The 22,656-nt window shown below is 43.8% G+C and overlaps 1 protein-coding gene across 4 annotated transcripts in view; it reads left to right on the top strand.

Annotated features, from left to right (window-relative positions):
* The window catches only part of efcab11 (EF-hand calcium binding domain 11), a 94,575-nt gene that overhangs the window by 34,090 nt on the left and 37,829 nt on the right, over positions 1–22,656 (top strand). For all 4 annotated transcript variants that reach the window (XM_045718420.1, XM_045718417.1, XM_014196395.2 and 1 more), the window contains one exon: positions 7,616–7,706. In XM_045718420.1, the coding sequence (XP_045574376.1) occupies positions 7,616–7,706 (91 nt within the window). The remainder of the gene's footprint in view (positions 1–7,615; positions 7,707–22,656) is intronic.

A 22,656-nucleotide genomic window follows, 5' to 3' on the forward strand; every position in this document is an offset into this window, starting at 1 on the left:
GCCGAGCACACCCCCATTCACATCGAAGGGGCTGTAGTGGAGATGGTCAAGAGCTTCAAGTTCCTCAGTGTCCTAACTAGGGATGCACAATATATCGGTAAGCTTATCTGAATCGGACGATATTAGCTAAAATGACATTCGGCATCGCCCCGATGTCTGTCTAGTTTAACGCCGATGTGCAAAACCGATGTCAAAGCTGAGGTGCACACCTATATAACGTAGGCAGAGGACGTAATGGCTCCAGGAAAAATGCAGCGCTACATGTGCAACACAGCATTCCTAACCTAGCCCACAATGTCTGCTGTGTGGATCTATCTTGAAGTTTCAAAGGAAGATAAAAGGCCATATGCAACGTTTGTGCTGTTATTATTTCCCGAGGAGGGGAGAAAGTTAAATCCTAATTACTTATTTGAAAGTGCATCACCCCCACGTTCAGCGACTAAATAAACTAAGCGCACACTTCCAACAAGTTCAAGTCGAGCAGTCACTTGAAGAGTAAGACAATTTAAGCGAGACAGCTGAAAGGCGAAATCTATCAACGCCAAGATAATGGAATTCATTGCCCTTGACAATCAACCGTTCTCTGTTGTGGATGATGTTGGCTTTCGCCGACTGATCGATCACCTTGAGCCCCGGTACACACTACCAAGTAGGCACTATTTTTCAGATGTTTTCCTACCGGAGTTACACAGTATTGTTGAAACTCACATCCATGAGCTACTTGCTATGGGCATCACTGCTATTAGTTTCACGACTGACATTTGGACCAGCGATGTCAGCCCCATGAGCATGTTGAGTCTGCATGCTCAGGAATTTGCTGGTTCTCATACCGCTGCTGCCATTTCAATGGCATTTGAGAACATGTTTGAAACTTGAAACCATGAACACAATCCTAGCTCCATTCGAACAACTGACTCGAGAAATAAACTCATCAACTGCGTCTGCAGCAGACGTTAAACCCTCTGTCATGGCATTGAAACGCCTGCTCAACAAAACTTCCGACACAGACCGTAGGGTTAAAACTTGAAAAAGTACTCTACTAGAGGCTGTGAATAAGCGATTCGGTGGCATTCTCTCTGAGCCTCTTTACTGTGTCGCCACCATGCTCGATGCTAGGTACAAGGACGGCTACTTCGATGCAGACAAGAAACAGGATTTACGTGAAATGTTAGACACAGCTGGACAGGATGGAAACAGCCACAGTGACAGTGCGCACCGAGGAAGAGGACCCACAGACAGACAGACAGCTGAAACTTCACTGCTTGACATCTATGATGAAATCCTGGTTGAGAATGAAATGACTGAACAAATTAATAATGGAATAGCACAGCTGTAAGTGAAAGAACTAGGTTTTGATTGTTTTACTGGTAATGGGGACAAATGTAATTGGCAACAAAAAAACTGTTTTTGGTGTGTGTGTGTGTGTGTGTGTGTGTGTGTGTGTGTGTTTTCAACTATTTAACTGTACTAGAATGCTTAAAAGGTCGCTAAAATGTTGAAATATCGGTACAAGATTTTATGGCAAGGAAAATATTGGAAGTCGGAATCGGCCAATGTCGTCATATCGGTGCATCCCTAGTCCTAACACACCAACACAGTCATGAAGAGGGCACGACAATGCCTCTTTCCCCTCAGGAGGCTGAAAAGATTGTCCCTCAGATCCTCAAAATTATACAGCTGCACCATTGATAGCATCTTGACTGGCTGCATCATCGCTTGTTATGGCAACTGCTCGGCATCCGAACGCAAGGCGCTACAGAGGGTAGTGTGTATGAGCATCCAGGACCTCTATACCAGGCAGTGGCAGAAGAAGGCCCTAAAAAGAGTAAAAGATTCCAGCCACCCAAGTCACTGTCTGTTCTCCCTGCTACCGCACGGCAAGCCGTACTGGACCGCCATGTCTTCGACCAAAAGGCTCCTGAACAGCTTCTACCCCAAAGCTGTTAATCAAATCGCTACCCGGACTTTCAGCTTTTCACCAATACCTACACTACCGTGCAAAGGTTTGGGGTCACTTAGAAATGTCCTTGTTTTTGAAAGAAAAGCTACTTTTTTTGTCCATTTAAAATAACTTAAAATTGATCAGAAATACAGTGTAGACATTGTTAGTGTTGTAAGTGACTATTGTAGCTGGAAACAGCAGATTTTTTTATGGAGTATCTACATAGGCGTACAGAGGCCCATAATCAGCAACCAAGCAATAAAACTGGCCTTCTTCAGATGAGTTGAGTATCCTTCTCCCGGCTAGCCGAAGAAATCCGTCAAGCAATTCCTGGGCTTCAATTACCTCAATTGGCTTGGCCCCTTTGCTGCCGACACGGAGCCCCGCCGATCCATCACGACTGATCTACCAACGTAACCATCCGAAGGGGTTTTTGTCCCAAAGCAAGCACCAATTAGCCTAGAGCTAGCCTGGAGCTAGGCCCATCTCCCGGGTAGCCGAAGAAATCCATCAGATAATTCCTGGGCTTCAATTACCTCAATTGGCCTGGACCCTTTGCTGCCAACACGGAGCCCCGCCGATCCATCACGACTGGTCTGCCGACGTAACCGTCCGAGGGTGTTTCTGCTAGCTGTCTGAATTGCCGTGCCTCCAGCTTGCCTAGCTTCTCACTGGACCCTATGATCACTCGGCTACACATGCCTCTCCCTAATGTCAATATGCCTTGTCTGTTGCTGCTTTGGTTAGTAATTTTTGTCTTATTTGACTGTAGAGCCTCCAGCCCTTATGTTCCACCCCCCACACATGCGGTGACCACACCTGGCTTAAATAGTGCCTCTAGAGACAACCTCTCTCATCGTCACTCAATGCCTAGGCTTACCTCCATTGTACTCACATCCTACCCTTGTCTGTACATTATGCCTTGAATCTTTTCTTCCGCGCCCAGAAACCTGCTCCTTTTACTCTCTATTCCGAACGCACTAGACGACCAGTTCTTTTAGCCTTTAGCCGTACTCTTATCCTTCTGTTCCTCTCGTGATGTAGAGGTTAACCCAGGCCTGCAGCCCCCAGCATCACTCCCATTCCCCAGGCGCTCTCATTTGTTGACATCTGAAACCGTAATAGCCTTGGTTTCATGCATGTTAACATTAGAAGCCTCCTCCCTAAGTTTGTTTTATTCATTGCTTTAGCACACTCCGCCAACCCGGATGTCCTAGCCTTGTCTGAATCCTGGCTTAGGAAGACCACCAAAAATCCTGAAATTTCCATCCCTAACTATAACATCCGACAAGATAGAACTACCAAAGGGGGCGGAGTTAGCCTGCAGAGTTCTGTCATACTATCCAGGTCTGTGCCCAAACAATTTTAGCTTTTACTTTTAAAAACACACCTTTCCAGAAACAAGTCTCTCACCGCTGCCGCTTGTTTTAGACACCCATCAGCCCCCAGCTGTGCCCTGGACACCATATGTAAATTAATCGCCCCCCATCTATCTTCAGAGTTCATACTGTTAGGTGACCTAAACTGGGACATGCTTAACACCCCGGCCGTCCTACAATCTAAGATAGATGCCCTCAATCTCACACAAATGATCACGGAACCTACCAGGTACAACCTGATATCATCCTGACCAACTTGCCCTCTAAATACACCTCTGCTGTCTTTAACCAGGATCTCAGCGATCACTGCCTCATTGCCTGCATGTTTTATGGGTCCGCAGGTAAACGACCACCCCTCATCACTGTCAAATGCTCCCTAAAACGCGTTAGCGAGCAGGCCTTTCTAATCAACCTGGCCCGGGTATCCTGGAAGGATATTGACCTCATCCCTTCAGTAGAAGATGCCTGGTTGCTGTTCAAATGTGCTTTCCTCTCTATTTTAAATAAGCATGTCCCATTCAAAAAATGCAGAACTAAGAACAGATACAGCCCTTGGTTCATCCCAGACTTGACTGCCCTTGACCAGCACAAAAACATCCTGTGGTGTTCTGCATTAGCATCGAATAGCCCCCGCGATATTAAACTTTTCAGGGAAGTCAGGAACCAATATACACAGTCCGTTAGGAAAGCGAAGGCTAGCTTTTTCAAACAGAATTTTGCTTCCTATAGCACTAATTCCAAAAAGTTTTGGGACACTGTAAAGTCCATGGAGAATAAGAGCACCTCCTCTCAGCTGCCCACTGCACTGAGGATAGGAAACACTGTCACCACCGATAAAGCTACGATAATCGATAATTTCAGTAAACATTTTCCCAAGGCTGGGCTATACTTTCCACCTGGCTACCCCTACCCCAGCCAACATCTCAGCATCCCCTGCAGCAACTTGCCCAAATCCTGCTTCTCCTTCACCCAAATCCAGCTGATGTTCTGAAAGAACTGCAAAATCTGGATCCCTACAAATCAGCTGGGCTAGACAATCTGGACCCTCTCTTTCTAAAATGATCTGCCGAAATTGTTGCAACCTGTATTACTAGCCTATTCAACCTCTCATATCATCTGAGATCCCCAAAGAGGCAAGTAAACCACTGTTCCCGGTAGGCCGTCATTGTAATTAAGAATTTCTTCTTAACTGACTTGCCTAGTTAAAACCTGTTGGGGCTACAGGTTAGCAATGAACCCCGAGTCGGGATTGCTAACAAGGCTGGAAATTCAAAACATCAAAAATCTAATAGTTTCAATTTCTCAAACAATCAACTATTTTACACAATTTAAAAGATAAACATCTCCTTAATCTAACCACATTGTTCGATTTTTTTCAAAGAGGCTTTACGGCAAAAGCATAAAGTTAGATTATGTTAGGACAGTACATAGCCACAAATGTACAAACATCCATTTTCAATTCAAGGTCAGGCGTCACCAAAAGCAGAAACCAGCTAGAATTATGCACTAACCTTTGTCAATCTCCATCAGATGACACTCCTAGGACATTATGTTATACAATACATGCATTTTTTGTTCCATCAAGTTCATATTTATATCCAAAAACAGCATTTTACAGTAGCGTGAAATTCAGATTTTTTTCTTCTCTGAAATGCTTCCGGTGAACATAACAAAATTACTATTCGAAAACATTGGTAAATTATAATATTGTCATTCAAAGAATTATATATTATCATCTCGTAATTGCTACCGAATGGCCAGATCTCAAAATAACTTTACTGGGAAATCACATTTTGCAATAAACGGGGTGGTATGCTAAGAACAATAAGCTATGCTATACAGTTAGCATCATCTAATATCGATAATAACATTGTAAATATCCCCTTACCTTTGATTATCTCCATCAGAAGGCACTGCCAGGAATCCCAGGTGCGGAACAAATGTGGTTTCTTTTGACAAAGTTCATAATTTATGTCCAAATAACACCAAGTAGTTAGCGTTCATTATGCTCCCACAAAACGTGGTGGGGGGTTGTAAAATCACGCCGAAAAGCTAAAAAAACCTAGTAAATAATCTATTTACGTTCGTTCAAACATGTCAAACGTTGTTTAGCATTCATCTTTTGGTCCATTTTTAACGTTAAACATCAGTAATATTTTCACACAACCTATGTCTAGATAAACAATAATGACAAACTCACGCTTCTCAGATTTATGCGCAGGCGCAAAAAAATGAAGTGATGACATGTCAACTTCCTTGCATTCTAATTTGCTCTCTGTTTATCATAGACGCTTCAAACAACTTTATAAAGATCGTTGACATCTAGTGGAAGCCGTAGGTGTTGCGAAATGAATCCTTTCTCACTATGGTATCTATAAAACAATGACACTAAATAGTACAGTCACAAAATTCACATTTTTTTTTTTGATCTATTTTTCACAGGTTTTTGCCTGCAATATGAGTTTTGTTGTACTTACAGACACCATTCAAACTGTTTTAGAAAATTCAGAGTGTTTTCTATCCGAATGTGTTAATAATATGCATATCCTAGCTTCTGAGTTGGTGTAGGAGGCAGTTAAAAATGGGCACATATTTTTTTCAAAATTTCTCAATACTGCCCCCGAGCCCCAACAGGTTAAATAAAAATAAAAAACAGAAAAATGGAAAAGGCAAGTGGAAGGGGGAGAAAGTAAGGAGCGTTTCTGTCGGCCCTGCATTAAAGACCAAAATTGGTTAAGGAAAATTGTAATAAATAAAAAACGATACCAGTTTCATTTAAGGACCAAAAAATGGACAGCTGTGCCATGCAGATTGCAAAATAGTTGGGAAGAGATTTTCGATGTACCGATTCCATGGCACATTCAAAACTTTAAGGTTTTCAGTTTTAATTATTTTACATTATTCTTGCAACCAAATGATTTTACATACAGTATTTGGGGGATACAACCATCCCAGCTCTGCAGATTTTGCTGCGAGGAGGCAGAGTCTAGATCATTTATTCTGGTACTGTCCATATGTAGCTTGTTTTTGGTCGCAGGTCCAGGAATGGCTGAAGAATTGCAACATTTACCTGGAGCTCTGCAAATAGCTGTCACAAGTGTTGAGAGGAGTAGGCAGGAGGCAGTCGCAGGTTTAGAACTACTGAATTTATTAAAGCACTCATATGCATGCACACACACACACACACAAAAAAGCGGGACGAAACCCAAAGTGCAAAAATAATAAGTACTCAGGAAATAGTAGGAGAGATTCCTCTCAGGAAAACAAGCAACATTTACAATGACCGACAAAGCAAATGACAGGGAGTGTATATATAGAGTGGGGATTGGAATCAGGTGTGTGTGTGTGTGTGTGTGTGTGTGTGTGTGTGTGTGTGTGTGTGTGTGTGTGTGTGTGTGTGTGTGTGTGTGTGTGTGTGTGTGTAATGTTGATGAGACAAGTATGGGGTCGATGAGTGAAGGGCGTTTGCTAGCAGCAGGTTCAGCAACCGCTAGAAGGCCGGCAACGCCTGAGCTGGACAGGAGGGGTTGCCAAAGCGAAGGTTGGTGTGATAATAGCACTGCTGGGTGATTTGGAAAGTCATAGTCAATCGATCAATAATACACTTAGCAGAAATGTATCTTTACTTTGCAATCTGTAGAAACTATGACAATAGAAAGGTTCAGAACTTTTGTTAAAATACTCCAAAAACATGCATCCTGTTTGCAACAAGGCACTAAAGTAATACTGCAAAAAATGTGGCAAGCAATTAACTTTTTGTCCTAAATACAGAATGTGTTTGGTTGTCTAGCAATGATCAACAACCAATTTGACAGAGCTTGAAGAATTTTGAAAAGAATAATGGGCAATCCAATTGTGGAAAGCTCTTAAATACCCAGAAAGACTAACAGTTGTAATCGCTGCCAAAGGTTATTCTACAAAGTATTGACTCAGGGGTGTGAATACTTATGCAAATGAGATATTTCTGTATTTCATTTTCAATACATTTGCAGAAAACTCTTAAACTATTTTTCACTTTGTCATTAAAATAAATCTATTTAATCCATTTTGAATTTAGGCTGTAACACAACAAAATGTGTAAGTTCAGGTGTATGAATACCTTCTGAAGGCACTGTAGCTCTATCTCAGACAGACAGGATGTCTCTGTTCCACAGCCAACTCGGCTCTCTTTCTTTCTCTCCCTCGCACTACCACTTCGTGTGTATGTGTGTGCGCCCATGCGTATGTGTGCACATGCATGCCTGTGCGTACGTACACTATGTGTGTTTACTCCTGTGTTTTCTCTTCTCTGCAGGTCGTGGTTTCCTGAAGCTGGAGGACTTTAGAGCAGCCTTCAGTAGAGTGGCTCCTCGTCTGCCTGAGAGGACTGTCCTGGAGGCCTTCAGGTACTGGGGATGGCAATTGATTGGGAAGGGGATGGGAAAGGGTTGGAAATTGGTTGGGAAAATGGATGGAAATGGGAAGAAGGGATGGGGATAGGGTTGGGAAGGAGTTAGGAATGGGTTTAAGTTTCACGTTTCATTAGTAATATATACAGCATACACATGATATACAACGTCCAACGAAATGCTTGAAGGTTCCCTCTCAATAATGCAGTAAGAAATAATAAAGTAAAAGAATAAAAAGTAAATGGCGCGGTAGAGTAGAATAAAACATTTAGTGTAAATACAGGAAGACACTCAGCAATTTATAGTACAATATTTACATGTGTGGGGGACTGGAGGATAAATCTTTAAATTGTGCGGTATTTAGAAATAAGTACAATTCTAGTAGCAAAAGTCGTGTGAGTGATGAACGTACTATATGTGTGTGCCTGAGTGAGTGCATGTATGGTAAGGTACGGAGAGTCAGTGTAGGTGGTCAGTGTTCAGCAGTCTGATGGCTTGTGGATAGAAAATATTTCTGAGCCTGTTGGTCCGATACTTTCTGTCCGACTGTAAGGGAGTGAACAGTCTGTGGCTGGGGTATGTAGGATCCTTGATGATGCTGCGGGACTTCCTCAGGCACAATTTTGAGTAGATGTCATGAATGGGTGGGAGCACGGCCCAAGTGATGTACCGGGCTGTCTTCACAACTCGCTGGAGGGCCTTGCGGTTGTGGGCGGAGCAGGTCCAATACCAGGCAGTGATGCAGCCAGGCAGGACGCTCTAGATGGTGCAGTGGTAGTATTTGGAGAGGAGGCGTGCCGAATTTCTTCAGCTGCCTTAGGAAGTAGAGGTGCTGTTGCGCCCTCTTGACAAGAGTGATAGTGGTGTTGGTACATATCAAGTTCTTAGTGATGCGTACATCAAGGAACTTAAAACTGCGGACTCTCTCCACTGCATTTTGTTGTTAAAGCCTGAATTTAAAATGTATCAACAGCCTACACAGCCCAAAAATATGCTGTCATGTGGAATTATATATTATTTTAAAACTGAAGTGTCTCCTCAATAAGTATTCAACCCCTTTTGTTATGGCAAGCCCAAAAATGTGCTTAATAAGTTGCATGGACTTACTCTGTGTGCAGTAATAGTGTTTAACATGATTTTTGAAGGACTACCTCATCTCTTTACCCCACACATACACTACCTTTCAAAAGTTTGGGGTCACTTAGAAATGTCCTTATTTTTTATTTTTTTAAGAAAAGCACTTTTTTTGGGGTCCATTTTCAAATATCAAATTGATCAGAAATACAGTGTAGACATTGTTAATGTTGTAAATGACTATTGTAGCTGGAAACAGCTGATCTTCAGTTACTTGGCAAATTGAATAAATAAATAAATGCATCCCGTTTGCAACAAGGCACTAAAGTAATACTGTAAAAAATAAAAAAATGGCAAAGCAATTCACTTTTCTCCAGAATACAAAGTGTTATGTTTAGGAAAAATCCAATACAACACATTACTGAGTACCACTCTCCATATTTTCAGGCATAGTGGTGGCCGCATCAAAAACATGTTTTCATTTTGAATTCAGGCTGTAACACAACAAAATGTGAAATAAGTCAAGGGGTGTGAATACTTTCTGAAGGCACTGTACCTCTTCCCTGTAGGCTGACTCGTCATTGTTAGTGATCAGGCCTACAACCATGGTGTCATCAGAACACTTGATGATGGAGCTGGTGTCATGCTTAGCCTGGCAGTCGTGGGTGAACAGGGAGTACAGCAAAGGGCTGAGGGCGCATGCCTTAGGGGCCCATGTGTTGAGAGTCAGTGTGGAGGGGATTGGGTATGGAAATGTGAAGGAGTTGGTAATGGGTTGGGAAAGGTTTGGGAATGTAAATGGGAAGAAGGGGATAGAAAGGGTTTTTGGGATGGGAAATGGTTTTGGAAAGGGGTTGGGAATGCCATCAGGCTCTCTCTTACTGTAAATCAATGTTGGTAGACATGGCCACTGTGTCCCAAATGGTGGGTTTAGTTGTTCACACAGATGTTCTCAGTCCAGTCAAATACTTTGTATTTATTTAGCTGTGAATTATTTTTAACACATTTTTCTGGTATCATATAAGACATGGCAAAATGTGTAGAATTGCAGGAAATTGGCTTTAAAACTGCTAAAATATATCTCTGCCAAAAATAGGGGTGTGAACAGTTTGGGGTTGCATGGGTTGCGAGATGGGGGTTTGTTACTATGCCGATAAATGACAATATCCATCCGGACCTTTGCCACCTAGGACATTTACAGTATGTGACCGGACCTTCTCAAATAGTACCCCCTGCCCTACATAGTGCACTACTTGTGACCAGGGCCCGGTTTCCCTAAAGCATATCAAGGCTAAGTTCATTGTAAGAACCTTTTGTAGGAGCATAATTAAATCTCAGATGTTTCCCCAAACCATCGTTACTAAAGTTGCACTTGAAAATGCTTGTTGTTTACGGACTGCCTCAGACCACTCGTCGAACAGCTAAGTGCATCGTTAAATCATTTTTTGCCCTTCCGCATCACTTTATATACAGAAGATCTCGGCTAAACATAATCTCTCTGTGTCCGCCGATAACTACAGAACAAAGTTGACTACAAATACAAAGTTGCCAATGTCTTTGCAATTGTTAAAAATATGCTTCAAATGAAAATCGAGGTGACTGCATTAAAAGACATACAGTATAGGTTAGGCTTATATACACTGCTCAAAAAAATAAAGGTAACACTTAAACAACACTGTGAAATCAAACTGTCCACTTAGGAAGAAACACTGATTGACAATACATTTCACATGCTGTTGTGCAAATGGAATAGACAACAGGTGGAAATTATAGGCAATTAGCAAGACACCCCCAATAAAGGAGTGGTTCTGCAGGTGTGGACCACAGACCACTTCTCAGTTCCTATGCTTCCTGGCTGATGTTTTGGTCACTTTTGAATGCTGGCGGTGCTTTCACTCTAGTGGTAGCATGAGACGGAGTCTACAACCCACACAAGTGGCTCAGGTAGTGCAGCTCATCCAGCATGGCACATCAATGCGAGCTATGGCAAGAAGGTTTGCTGTGTCTGTCAGCGTAGTGTCCAGAGCATGGAGGCACTACCAGGAGACAGGCCAGTACGTCAGGAGACGTGGAGGAGGCCGTAGGAGGGCAACAACCCAGCAGCAGGACCGCTACCACCGCCTTTGTGCAAGGAGGAGCAGGAGAAGCACTGCCAGAGCCCTGCAAAATGACCTCCAGCAGGCCACAAATGTGCATGTGTCTGCTCAAACGGTCAGAAACAGACTCCATGAGGGTGGTATGAGGTTCCGACGTCCACAGGTGGGGGTTGTGCTTACAGCCCAACACCGTGCAGGACGTTTGGCATTTGCCAGAGAACACCAATATTGGAAAATTTGCCACTGGCGCCCTGTGCTCTTCACAGATGAAAGCAGGATCACACTGAGCACGTGACAGACGTGACAGAGTCTGGAGACGCCGTGGAGAGCGTTCTGCTGCCTGCAACATCCTCCAGCATGACCGGTTTGGCGGTGGGTCAGTCATGGTGTGGGGTGGCATTTCTTTGGGGGGCCACACAGCCCTCCATGTGCTCGCCAGAGGTAGCCTGACTGCCATTAGGTACCGAGATGAGATCCTCAGACCCCTTGTGAGACCATATGCTGGTGCGGTTGGCCCTGGGTTCCTCCTAATGCAAGACAATGCTAGACCTCGTGTGGCTGGAGTGTGTCAGCAGTTCCTGCAAGAGGAAGGCATTGATGCTATGGACTGGCCCGCCCATTCCCCAGACCTGAATCCAATTGAGCACATCTGGGACATTATGTCTCGCTCCATCCACCAACGCCACGTTGCACCACAGACTGTCCAGGAGTTGGCGGATGCTTTAGTCCAGGTCTGGGAGGAGATCCCTCAGGAGACCATCCGCCACCTCATCAGGAGCATGCCCAGGTGTTGTAGGGAGGTCATACAGGCACGTGGCGGCCACACACACTACTGAGCCTAATTTTGACTTGTTTTAATGACATTACATCTAAGTTGGATCAGCCTGTAGTGTGGTTTTCCACTTTAATTTTGAGTGTGACTCCAAATCCAGACCTCCATGGGTTGATAAATTGGATTTCCATTGATTATTTTTGTGTGATTTTGTTGTCAACACATTCAACTATGTAAAGAAAAAAGTATTTAATAAGATTATTTCTTTCATTCAGATCTAGGATGCGTTGTTTAAGTGTTCCCTTTATTTTTTTTGAGCAGTATATTTCAATCATATTGGGATCAATTTAATGTCCATTCAATTGAGTTCTATTTTGTAATTGTAGGCTACTGTGTAAAATCATATGCGCAATGATGTGCGAAATCTACGATGGTGCATTATTATAGCGTAAGCATTAGAATAAGCCACCTCAATATTTGCAGCCATCAGGGATAATATATCTAGCAGCTGATCTGTCATCAAAAGTGGCGATTTTAACATGTCAGTATTGAAGATGTGAATGGAGAAAGCTGATCAGGGAGCAGCGCTGCTATTGCTCCAACGACGCACTTAGTGAAAGTTCTCCTTATGTAGTGTTTTGGGAAACGCATGCGAGTTGTTCTGCCATTATAGCAACGATGCATCGTTAAAACACTCGTAAACTAAAATTCCATCGCTATTGCGAAACCAGGCCCAGAGCCCTATGGGAATCTTAATAAGGAATAGGGTGCTATTTCGGACGCAGACATAGAAGGCAATGCTGAGCTCATTCTGTGTCTGCCTCCCCCTGTCTCCTTCTCCCCCTCTCCTCCCTCTCTCATCCCTTGTCGCCTTCTTCCTTCTTGGTCTCCTTCTCCCTCTTTCCTCCCGGTCTCCTTCTCCCTCTTCTTCCTCCCCGGTCTCCTTCTCCCTCTTCTTCCTCCCTGGTCTCCTTCTCCCTCTTCTTCCTCCCTGGTCTCCTTCTCCCTCTTCTTCCTCCCTGGTCTCCTCCTCCCTCTTCTTCCTCCCTGGTCTCCTTCTCCCTCTTCTTCCTCCCTGGTCTCCTCCTCCCTCTCTCCTCCCCGGTGTTCAGTTAGGCTATCTTTAAAACAGCATGACAGAGAGCAAAGGGAATGAATAGAGGAGAAGGGAGGGGGCCTGGCAGGGAAAGGGGGAGGAGAAAGGGGGAGTGAGCAAAAGAAAGGGAAAAGAGTAATATTTAGTGTGAAAGTGGGGAGTTTAGCTTTTTTAAAGTGTGTTTGTGTATATATGCGTGTGCATAGAGTTTATCTGTGTGCCTAGGGCTGTGTTTAGTCCAGATTATCTCTCCAAAGTGATAAATAATAACACTTGCCCTGAGGGAAGGAGCAAAGGAGGGAGGAAGAGAGAACATGCTTGTTCTTCATACACCTCGGAATAGAACTAAAGCAGTTCGTATGTGTTGCGGTGTGTGTTTTAAGTGTGTGTGCAGCAATGTGTTGTGTGTATCGTGTGTGTGTGTGTGTGTTCTCTCTGTCCTTTCAGTCCCTTGCCATGTTCTTTCTGTCATAATCACAGAACAATGGATCACAGAATCACACCATTAACACCACACAAGCGAGTGTGTGTGTTTGTGCACACAAACATTCTCTAACACACACACACACACACACGTGTAAATACACACACACATTTACGGCGTGCACCTGCTGCCTCCTTTTTATTTGCTCCAGATTTACGGCCGCGTGCCGCCGAGCTCTTGCTCACACACACCATTAACACAGCAACCGCTCGCCTGGTTACTGTCTCCATGACAACGTGGCAACGCAGTGCCTACCATCGCACCTTCAGCAGAACCTGCAGTTATTTTCCCCCTTTTCCTTTCTCTCTTTGACCCTTTCTTTTCTTTCTCTCTTTTTTGTTTGTTATTTTTCTTTCTATCCTTCCTCCTTTATTTTTTTTCTCTTACCTCTCCCCCCTTCCTTCCTTTTTTTTCTTCTCTGTTTTCCTCACCCATCCCTCTCGATCTTTCTCTCTACCTCTTTTGTTGTTCTTCCTCTGCTTCTCCTTTGTTGCTCCTCTCTCTGTCTCCACAGCAACTATCAGTCTTGTGGTAGCCCTTTACACTCGTAACCTTATACGGGTTAAACATGACAGATTTGGGCGGTAATAAGCTCTTAAATTGGAACATAGTGGCTGTACAGCAACATATGTACAAGGCGTCAGAGCTCTGGCTCTGCTGTATGGGTTCTCAATGACAGCCGTTCTGAACTTGAGCACCGCACCTGACAAGAAGTTGCCCCCATCCCTCCCGCTAATTGGGCAACTTTTGCAAATGTTTTTGTTGTCTGAGTGATGGAAATGCTATGGCTCGATGTAAGATGGCTCGATGTATTTTGAAAGAAAAGATATTGAGGATTATAATGAACACAGCTTTGGTGTCATACAAGCAAGCCAAACGCATGTGAGTCCAAATGTCCACTTCACCTCCAAATCATACATTTCATGTCATATATAGTGTCAATGTTTAGGATCAGTATGTTTGATGACATGTCACTATACAAGATGACATGTCACTATACCCTGGGTTGTTCTGAACAGAATGAGCCAATGTTTGTTTGTTTGAAGGAAATTCACTGCTGCATACACACCTGGATGCACTCATGACTCCTTTCTATGCCCACCAAAATGACCAATTGCCTTGTGAAAGGCTAAAACTTTGACATCGTATTTTAAAACTTAGCTAGTCATGTTGGCAATAGAACAAGCTTTCATATCATGCCCACATGACCCAGATTGCAATTTTTAATGGACTGTTTTTGGATTATGTATACAACGACGGTAATTGTGTGATGCTGGGGAGCAGGGTTGTGTTCCAGATTAAACAACTACAAGTGTGCTTGCTGTAGTTCCTCAATGGCACAGCTAGGAGAGCTAAAAAAAAGTTCCTCGGTTGAAGACTTTTCTATGAGTCATAAAAGTGCATTGAAATTGCTTAGGAACTGTGCACACTTTGGAAAGGTGTGTGGCCACTTGGAGGCACCAGTTATTCCTCTCATTTAAACCATTGTATTTTTTTGTCTTCTGTTGCACCAACCCCACATTTTCTCCCCAATTTCATTATATCCAATTGTGATCCAATCGCTGCAAATTAGAGGTCGACCGATTAATCGGCATGGCCGATTTTAATTAGGGCCGATTTCAAGTTTTCATAACAATCGGTAATCAGCATTTTTGGAAGCCGATTATGGCGTCCAAAAACGAGGAAACTGCGTGGCAAGCTGACCACCTGTTACGTGAGTGCAGCAAGGAGCTAAGGTAAGTTGATAGCTAGCATTTAAACTGATCTTATAAAAAACATTCAATCTTCACATAATCACTAGTTAACTACACATGGTTGATGATATTGTTAGGTTAACTAGCTTGTCCTGCGTTGCATATAATCAATGCAGTGCCTGTTCATTTATCATCGAATCACAGCCTACTTCGCCAAAAGGTTGATGATTTAACAAAAGCACAATCGTTGCATGAATGTACTTAACCATAAACATCAATGCCTTTCTTAAAATCAATACACAGAGGTATATTTGTTTAAACCTGCATATTTAGTTAAAATAAATTCATGTTAGCAGGCAATATTAACTAGGGAAATTGTCATCTCTTGCGTTCACTGCACGCAGAGTCAGGGTATATGCAACAGTTTGGGCCACCTTGCTCGTTGCGAACTAATTGCCCAAATTTTACATAATTATGACATAACATTGAAGGTTGTGCAATATTTAGACTTAGGGTTGCCACCCGTTTGATAAAATATGGTTCGTTCAATATTTCACTGAAAGAATAAACGTTTTGTTTTCGAAATGATAGTTTCCGGATTTGACCAAATGAATGACCAAAGGCTTGTATTTCTGTGTTTATTATATTATAATTAAGTCTATGATTTGATATTTGACAGAGCAATCTGCCTGAGCGGTGGTAGGCAGCAGCAGCAGGCTCGTAAGCGTTCATTCAAACTTTACTGCGTTTGCCAGCAGCTCTTAGCAATGCTTGAAGCACAGCGCTGTTTATGACTTCAAGCCTATCAACTCCCGAGATTAGGCTGGCAATACTAAAGTGCCTATAAGAACATTCAATAGTCAAAGGTATATGAAATACAAATGGTATAGAGAGAAATAGTCGACGTGTCATAATTCCTATAATAATTTCAACCTAAAACTTCTTAAGTGGGAATATTGAAGAACTGGGAATATTGAACCACCAGATTTCATATGTTCTGAGCAAGGAACTTAAATGTTAGCTTTTTTTACATGGCACATATTGCACTTTCACTTTCTTCTCCAATACTGTGTTTTTGCATTATTTAAACCAAATTGAGCATGTTTCATTATTTATTTGAGACTAAATAGATTTTATTTATGTATTATAGTAAGTTAAAATAAGTGTTCATTCAGTATTGTTGTAATTGTCATTATTACAAAGAGATCCTCCCCTAACCCGGACGATGCTGGGCCAATTGTGCGCCTCCCTATGAGACTCCCGGTCATGGCCGGATTTGACACAGCCTGGGATTGAACCCGGGACTGTAGTTACATCTTAGATCGCTGCGCCACTCGGGAAGCTTCCAGGAACAGTCTTATCAAATTGTATTTGTCACATGTGCTGAATACAACAGATCTAGACCTAGCTGTGAAATGCTTACTTACGAGGCCTTAACTCTATTTCTTGAACTGTAGTTTGGTTTTAAGAAAATATTTACTAAATAAACTAAAGTAATAAAATAACAATAGCGAGACTATATATAGGGGGTACCGGTACCGAGTCAATGTGTGAGGGTACAGGTTATTCTAGGTAATTTGTACATGTAGGTAGGGGTAAAGTGACTGCATGGAAAATAAACAGCAGGTAGCAGCAGTGTAAAAACAAGGGGGGGGGCGTGTCAATGTAAATAGTCTGGGTGGCCATTTGGTTAATTGATCAGCAGTCTTATGGTTTGGGGTTGAAGCTGTTAAGGAGCCTTTTGGACCTAGACTTTGGCGCTCTGGTACCACTTGCATGCAGTAACAGAGAGAACAGTCTATGACTTGGGTTACTGGAATCATTCTTTAGGCCTTCCTCTGACACTGCCTAATATATAGGTCCTGGATGGCAGGAAGCTTAGCCCCAGTGATGTATTGGGCCGTACGCACTACCCTCTGTAGCGCCTTACGATCGGATGCCGAGCAGTTGCCATACCAGGCGGTAATGCAACCAGTCAGGATGCTCTCGATGGTGCAGCTATAGAAAGTTTTGAGTATCTGGGGACCCACGCCAAATCTTGTTAGTCTCCTGAGGGGGAAAAGGCGTTGCCGTGCCCTCTTCACGACTGTCTTGGTGTGTTTGCACCATGATAGTTTGTTGATGAAGTGGACACCAAGGAACTTGCAACTCTCGGCCTGCTCCACTACAGCCCCGTCGAAGTGAATGGTGGCGTGTTCGGCCCTCCTTTTCCTGTAGTCCACAATCATCTCCTTTGTCTTGATCACCTTGAGGGAGAGGTTGTTGTCCTGGCACCACACTGCCAAGTCTCTGACCTCCTCCCTATAGACTGTCTCATCGTTGTCAGTCTCAACGTCAACAGTGAAGAGGCGACTCCGGGAGGCTGGCCTTCTAGGCAGAGTTGCAAAGAAAAAGCCATATCTCAGACTGGCCAATGAAATGAAAAGAAAAGATTAAGATGGGCAAAAGAACACAGACACTGGACAGAGGAACTGCCTAGAAGGCCAGCATCCCGGAGTCGCCTCTTCACTGTTGACATTGAGACTGGTGTTTTGCGGGTACTATTTAATGAAGCTGCCAGTTGAGAACTTGTGAGGCTTCTGTTTCTCAAACTAGACTCTCTAATGTACTTGTCCTCTTACTCAGTTGTGCACCGGGGCCTCCCACTCTCTATATTCTGGTTAGAACCAGTTTGTGCTGTTCTGTGAAGGGAGTAGTACACAGCGTTGTACGAGATATTCAGTTTCTTGGCAATTTCTCGCATGGAATAGCCTTCATTTCTCAGAACAAGAATAAACTAACGAGTCTCAGAACAAAGGTCTTTGTTTCTGGCCATTTTGAGGCTGTAATAGAACCCACAAATGCTGATGCTCCAGATACTCAACTAGTCTAAAGAAGGCCTGTTTTATTGCTTATTTAATCAGAACTATAGTTTTCAGCTGTGCTAACATAATTGCAAAAGGGTTTTCTAATGATCAATTAGCCTTTTTAAAATGATAAACTTGGATTAGCTAACACAACGTTGCCATTGGAAGACAGGAGTGATGGTTGCTGATAATTGGCCTCTGTACGCCTATGTAGATATTCCCTAAAAGATCTGCTGTTTCCATCTACAATAGACATTTTTCTTTTCTTTCAAAAACAAGGACATTTCTAAGTGACCCCAAACTTTTGAAAAATAGTGTATATGATGAGTAATGCAAAATATGTAAACATTATTAAAGTGACTAGTGTTCCATTTATTAAAGTGGCCAGGGATTTCAAGTCTATGTGTATAGGCAGCAGCCTCTAATGTGCTACTGATTGGTGTTTAACTTCTTATGGGCAGGTGGGACGGTAGTGTCCCACCTGGCCAACATCCGGTGAAATTGCAGAGCGCGAAATTCAAATTAGAGAATTATAAATATTTAACTTTCATAAAATCACAAGTGTAATACATCAAAATAAAGCTTAACTTCTTGTTAATCCAGCCGCTGTGTCAGATTTCAAAAAGGCTTTACGGTGAAAGCACACCTTGCGATTATCTGAGGACAGCGCCCCGCATACAAAACCATGAAAAACATATTTCAACCAGGCAGGTGCGACACGAAAGTCAGAAATAGCAATATAATAAATGCCTTACCTTTGATCTTCTTCTGTTGGCACTCCAAAAGGTCCCAGTTACATCACAAATGGTCCTTTTGTTCGATAATGTCCTTTATATGCATAAAAATTCAGTTTAGCTGGCGCCAGTGACAGCCATTGAAAATAGTGGTAGGCTGAATTTTGTTTTGGGGGGATGGTTTGTCTTCGGGGTTTTGCCTGCCCTATCAATTCTGTTATACTCACATACATACATTATTTGAACAGTTTTAGGAACTTTAGAGTTATCTATCCAAATCTACCAATTATATGCATATCCTAGCTTCTGGGCCTGAGTAACAGGCAGTTTACTTTGGGCACACTTTTCATCCGGACGTGAAAATACTGCCCCCTACCCAAGAGAGGTTAACAGTCTGATGGCCTTGAGATGGAAGCTGTTTTTCAGTCTCTCGGTCCCAGCTTTGATGCACCTGTTCTGACCTCGGCTTCTGGATGATCGCGGGATGAACAGGCAGTTGCTCGGGTGGTTGATGTCCTTGATGATCTTCTGGGCCTTCCTGTGATATTGGGTGCTGTAGGTGTCATGGAGTGCAGGTAGTTTTCACCCGGTGATGCGTTGGGCAGACCTCACCACCCTCTGGAGAGCCCTGCGGTTGCGTGCGGTGCAGTTTCCGTACCAGGCAGTGATACAGGATGCTCTCAATTGTGCATCTGTAAAAGTTTGAGGGTTTTAGGTGCCAAGACACATTTCTTCAGCCTCCTGAGGTTGAAGAGCCGCTGTTGCGCCTTCTTCGCCACACTGTCTGTGTGGGTGGACCATTTCAGTTTGTCAGTGATGGGTACGCTGGGGATCTTGAAGCTTTCCACCTTATCCACTGAGGTCCCGTCGATGTGGATAGGGGGATGCTCCCTCTGCTGTTTTCTGAGGTCCAAGAACATCTCCTTTGTTTTGTTTGACGTTGAGTGAGAGGTTATTTACCTGGCACCACACTCCCAGAGCATCACCTTCTCCCTGTAGGCTGTCTCGTCATTGTTGATAATCATGCCTACTACTACTGTTGTGTCGTCTGGAAAGTTGATGATTGAGTTGGAGGCATGCGTTGCCACGTAGTCATGGGTGAACAGGGAGAATAGGAGGGGGCTGAGCACGCACCCTTGTGGGGCCCCAGTGTTGAGGATCAGCAAAGTGGGGGTGCTGTTTCCTACCTTCACTCCCTAGGGGTGGCCTGTCAGGAAGTTCAGCACCCAGTTGCACAGGGCAGGGTTCAGACCCAGGGCCTCGAGCTTAATGATGAGCTTGGAGGGTACTATGGTGTTGAATGCTGAGCTATAGTCAATGAACAGCATTTTTACATAGGTATTCCTCTTGTCCAGATTGGATAGGGCAGTGTGCAGTATGATGGCGAATGCATCATCTGTGTATCTATTGGGGCTGTAAGCAAATTGATGTGAGTCTAGGGTCACAGGTAAGGCAGAGGTGATATGATCCATGACTACTCCCTCAAAGCACTTCATGATGACAGAAGTGAGTGCTACGGGGGGCGATAGTCATTTAGTTCAGTTACCTTTGCCTTCTTGGGTACAGGAACAATGGCTGCCATCTTGAAGCATGTGGGGACAGCAGACTGGGATAAGGAGAGATTGAATTTGTCCATAAACACCCCAGCCAGCTGGTCTACGCATGCTCTAAGGACACGGCTAGGGATGCCGTCTGGGCCGGCAGCCTTGCGAGGGTTAACACACTTAAATGTCTTATGTCGACCACGGAGAAGGAAAGCCCACAGTCGTTGGTAGCGGGCCACGTCTGGGCGAAGCGAAGAAGGTGTTTAGCTTGTCCGGAAGGAAGACGTCATGGCTGGTTTTCCTTTTGTAGTCCGTGATTGTCTGTAGACCCTGCAACATATGTCTTGTGTCTGAGCCGTTGAATTGCGACTCCACTTTGTCTCTATACTGATGTTTTTGTCTGTATGATTGCCTTACGGAGGGAATAACTACACTGTTTGTATTCTGCCATATTCCCAGTCACCTTGCCATGGTTAAATGCGGTGGTTTGCGCTTTCAGTTTTGCACGAATGCTGCCATCTATCCACGGTTTCTGGTTTGGGTAGGTTTTAATTGTCACAGTGGGTATAACTTCTCCTATACACTACCTGATAAACTGAGTCACCGTATCAGTATAGTCATCAATATTATTCTCAGAGACTACCCAGAACATATCCCAGTCTGCGTGATAAAAACAATTATTTTTCTTTTCTACCCCTTTTTTCTCCCCAATTTCATGGTATCCAATTGGTAGTAGTTACAGTTTTGTCTCATCGCTGCAACTCCCGTACGGACTCGAGAGGTGAACGTCGAGAGCCATGCGTCCTCCAAAACACAACCCAACCTAGCCGCACTGCTTCTTGACACAATGCACATCCAACCCGGAAGCCAGCTGCACAAATGTGTCGGAGGAAACACAGTACACCTGGCGACCTGGTCAGCGTGCACTGCGCCCGGCCTGCCACAGGAGTCGCTAATGCGCGATGAGACAAGGATATCCCTGCCGGCCAAACCCTCCCTAACCCGGACGACGCTGGGCCAATTGTGCGTCGCCCCATGGACCTCCCGGACGCAGCCGGCTGCGACAGAGCCTGGGCTCAAACCCAGAATCTCTGGTGGCAGATAAAAACAATCTTGAAGCGTGGATTCCGATTGTTCAGACCAGCGTTGAATAGTCCTTAGCACAGGTACTTCCTGTTTGAGTGTCTGCCTATAGGAAGGGAGGAGCAAAATGGAGTATTGGTCAGATTTGCTGAAAGGAGAGTGGCGGGGGGCCTTGTAGGTATAGCAGTGGTAGAGTTTTAGCAGTGTGAGAACTGCAGTCATGTGTTGGTAGAACTTCGGTAGCGTTTTCCTAAAATTTGCTTTGTTAAAATCCCCAGCTACAATAAATGCAGCCTCAGGATATGTGGTTTCCAATTTGCACAAACTACAGTGTAGTTCCTTAAATGCCATCATGGTATCGGCTTCAGGGGGGATATATACGGCTGTGACTATATAACCGAAGAGAATTCTCTTGGGAGATAATACGGTCGGCGTTTGATTGTGAAGTATTCTAGGTCGGGTGAACAAAAGGAGTTCCTGTATGTTTTCACAATCACACCATGAGTCGTTAATCATGAAACATACACCCCCGCCTGCCTTCTTCCCGGAGAGATATTTATTCCTGTCTGCGCGATGAACTGAGAACCCAGCTGGCTCGACGGATTCAGACAGTATATCCCGAGAGAACCATGTTTCCGTGAAACGGAGTATGTTACAATCCCTGATGTCTCTCTAGAAATAAATCCTCGCCCTGAGCTCGGCAACTTTATTATCCAGAGACTGAACATTCGTGAGTAATATACTCTGAAGCGGTGGGTGGTGTGCGCACTTTCTAATACCCTAACTACACCGTGCGCGAGTGTTACAAAATACATTTAGAGATCTATATTATTAAATTATTGCACCCACACTGCTCGCACGCACCAACGATCGTCTGCGTTGCCAATTGCAAGAATAGAAGTCAGTTCTATTTGTTATGCAGATCGCGCTGCAAGTCCTGTCTCTCCCATGTCCTCATTGGTTTATAGAAGCAGGTACCCATGTGCCATGTCCTCATTGGTTATACCCACGTGGGTGACTGAAAGACGAACGAGGTTGGTGGCGGTAATGCACCTAATTTATGAAAGTTGCCAATCGCAATATAAAGTCCAGAGAAGAAAAGGCCTGGAAGGAGGAGCGATGACTATAAACGATTCGGTTGATGTGTGGATTAATTGTCGAAGTAGAGAACCTTGTGCATTTCAGGTAAAATAACAACTCAATGTTTATATCCCAGGACAAATTAGCTAGCAACAGCAAGCTAGATAAATAGGAAAAATTAGCAAGTGCAAGCTAGCTAGCTAAATTGCCATAAATGTTTAATGCTTTTTGACCTGTCACCAAATTAATGTAATTGGTTAAGAGTTTGTTTTGATATTTTAACCTGCGTGTCGTGATCGCGTTTGGTGTGGGGGGACAAAATACATTTATGCATGATGGCACACGCGCGCAACCGGTTTGGGTTCCGTGTAAGTCGGACAAGAAGACCACTCCGAGTATCTCTCCCCTGCCGGCTTTGTGCGGATGTTTCCTGTAATCCATGGC

Source organism: Salmo salar, chromosome ssa01 (genome assembly GCF_905237065.1).
Source record: "Salmo salar chromosome ssa01, Ssal_v3.1, whole genome shotgun sequence".
NCBI lineage: Eukaryota > Metazoa > Chordata > Actinopteri > Salmoniformes > Salmonidae > Salmo > Salmo salar.